We start from the raw sequence: 2,074 nt of genomic DNA on the forward strand, positions 1-2,074 counted from the left end.
GGCGGCGGAGCACCGCAAGGTAAGGGCGGCCGCGCTGGGGTGGGATGGGCAACGCCGTGCGGAGCCGCGCCGGGCGCTGACCGCCGCCTCTCTTGCAGTCTTCTAAGCCGATCATGGAGAAGCGGCGGCGGGCGCGCATTAACGAGAGCCTGGGACAGCTGAAGACGCTCATCCTGGACGCGCTGAAGAAGGATGTAAGCGGACGGGGGCCGGGGCGGGGGGCGCGGGGGGAAACGGAGCTGCCGGGCCGGTCTGAGCCCCGCCTGTTCCCGCAGAGCTCCCGGCACTCCAAACTGGAGAAGGCCGACATCCTGGAGATGACCGTGAAGCACCTGCGGAGCCTCCAGCGAGCCCAGATGACCGGTGAGTCCCGGGAGGGAACGGGGAGGGGGAGTGGGGCGTCTGCATCCCGGGGACTGGGGGCATCGCACTCCCTGTCTGCATCCTCGGTAGGGAGGGTAAGAAGCACCCGGCTTTGCACCTGCATCCTCCGGGAGTGATGGAGGCTACCGTGTTCAGTACCTGTATTCTTGGTACAAGGAGCCAGTAGCTCACCACCTTATCCTGAGGTGGGTGGTGAGACTTAGTTTGTTACTGAGGTGGGTGGTGAGGGGCACCATGATCTCTACTTGTATTCCTAGTACAGAAGAGCTGGGGATGCTATCTGCATCCCTGGTTCTGGAGGGCACTGGGAGGGCTGCAGTCACGGCTTGAGCTGTGCTCCCCACATGGATCTGTTTTGGGGGGGTGGGAGGCACAAGAGCTTCTGGGGGAACTGTGTTTCCAACCTGGATCCCTGGAATATAGGGACATAGCAGGACTCTTGGGAATTGTCTGTTTCCCATCTGAGTCCTTTATGCTGGTGGATTTGGTAGCAGAGAGGCTGTGCCTTCCATCCAAATTCTTGACACCTTGGGCACACAAGACACACTGCCAGAGGGGCTGCTTTCCCCACTTGGATTCCTGGCTCAGAGGGGCCGTAGGATGCAATGCCAGTGGGCTGCTCACCCATGTTCCCTGTGGAACCTGCTGACCCTTGTGTTCCTCTCCTCCCACAGCCGCACTGAGCACAGACCCCACAGTGTTGGGCAAGTACCGCGCCGGCTTCAGTGAGTGCATGAACGAGGTGACTCGGTTTCTCTCCACCTGCGAGGGCGTCAACACCGAGGTGCGCACCCGGCTCCTGGGCCACCTGGCCAGCTGCATGACCCAGATCAACGCCATGAACTACCCTGCACCCCCTCCACCACCCCCTCTGCCACCAGCCGCAGCCTTTGGGCCACCCCTGGTGCCACCGGGCAGTGGTGCGGGGCCACTCCCAGGCATGCCCTGCAAGCCAGGTGCCGATGCAGCCAAGGTGTATGGTGGCTTCCAGCTGCTGCCGGCTTCCGATGGGCAGTTTGCTTTCCTCATCCCCAGCACTGCCTTTGCTCCTGGGGGAGCTGTGCTGCCTCTGTATGGCGGCCCACCCACAGCTGCCACTGCCGCCTCACCACCAGGCCCACCGCCCGGCACAGCCGACTCGGTCTGGAGACCCTGGTGAGGGTGGTGGGCACCGGACTGGACTTGGCTCTGCACCCCGTGCTGCTGGCACGGCTGTACATAGGTTATATGTTCATATTGGATTGTGCCTTTGTACCATAGCACTCCCTTGACGGTGTTTCGTGTTTTACACGAGATCTTTTTTTCCCTTTCCTCCCCTTCCTTATGTGACGCCAAAGATTGTTTTTTTTTTCTTTCTTTTTAAATGCTCATAAAATAAAATTTCCCTTCCATTTTGGAAGGCCTTTGGAGATAAGTTGGGAGTTCTAGCATGTGTGCATAGGAGGGAGCCCAGCTCCTGGCTGCCTGTGGATCATGCTGCTCCAGGGCTGCCTTGTCCTCGACAGGCTGGAGCTGTTACTCAGCCCCTCTGTCCCCTCTGTCTTGTGAAATCACCTGGCCCTTCTCCCTGCCCCAAAGCAGATGTAATTACTGCTTCTTTGGGAACAGCTCAATTGATCAGACTTGTTAAAAAAAGCTTGTATTTGCAGAGTTGGTGAATGTGCTGAGGGAGATACCTCCACTCTGTTCC

The 2,074-nt window shown here is 59.2% G+C and overlaps 1 protein-coding gene across 2 annotated transcripts in view; it reads left to right on the plus strand.

The window, feature by feature from the left end:
* Positions 1–1,798, plus strand: part of HES1 (hes family bHLH transcription factor 1) — a 1,957-nt gene extending 159 nt beyond the window's left edge. For both annotated transcript variants that reach the window (XM_017810485.1, XM_017810484.1), the window contains exons 2-5: positions 1–19; positions 99–194; positions 276–363; positions 1,059–1,798. The exon at positions 1–19 ends at the window's left edge or, in 1 of these variants, runs on beyond it. In XM_017810485.1, coding sequence (XP_017665974.1) covers positions 1–19; positions 99–194; positions 276–363; positions 1,059–1,543 — 688 coding nt within the window. In that variant the 3' untranslated portion in view covers positions 1,544–1,798. The remainder of the gene's footprint in view (positions 20–98; positions 195–275; positions 364–1,058) is intronic.
* Positions 1,799–2,074: the final 276 nt, after the last annotated feature.

The sequence above is a fragment of the Lepidothrix coronata genome, unplaced genomic scaffold, assembly GCF_001604755.1.
Source record: "Lepidothrix coronata isolate B3197 unplaced genomic scaffold, Lepidothrix_coronata-1.0 Scaffold29, whole genome shotgun sequence".
NCBI lineage: Eukaryota > Metazoa > Chordata > Aves > Passeriformes > Pipridae > Lepidothrix > Lepidothrix coronata.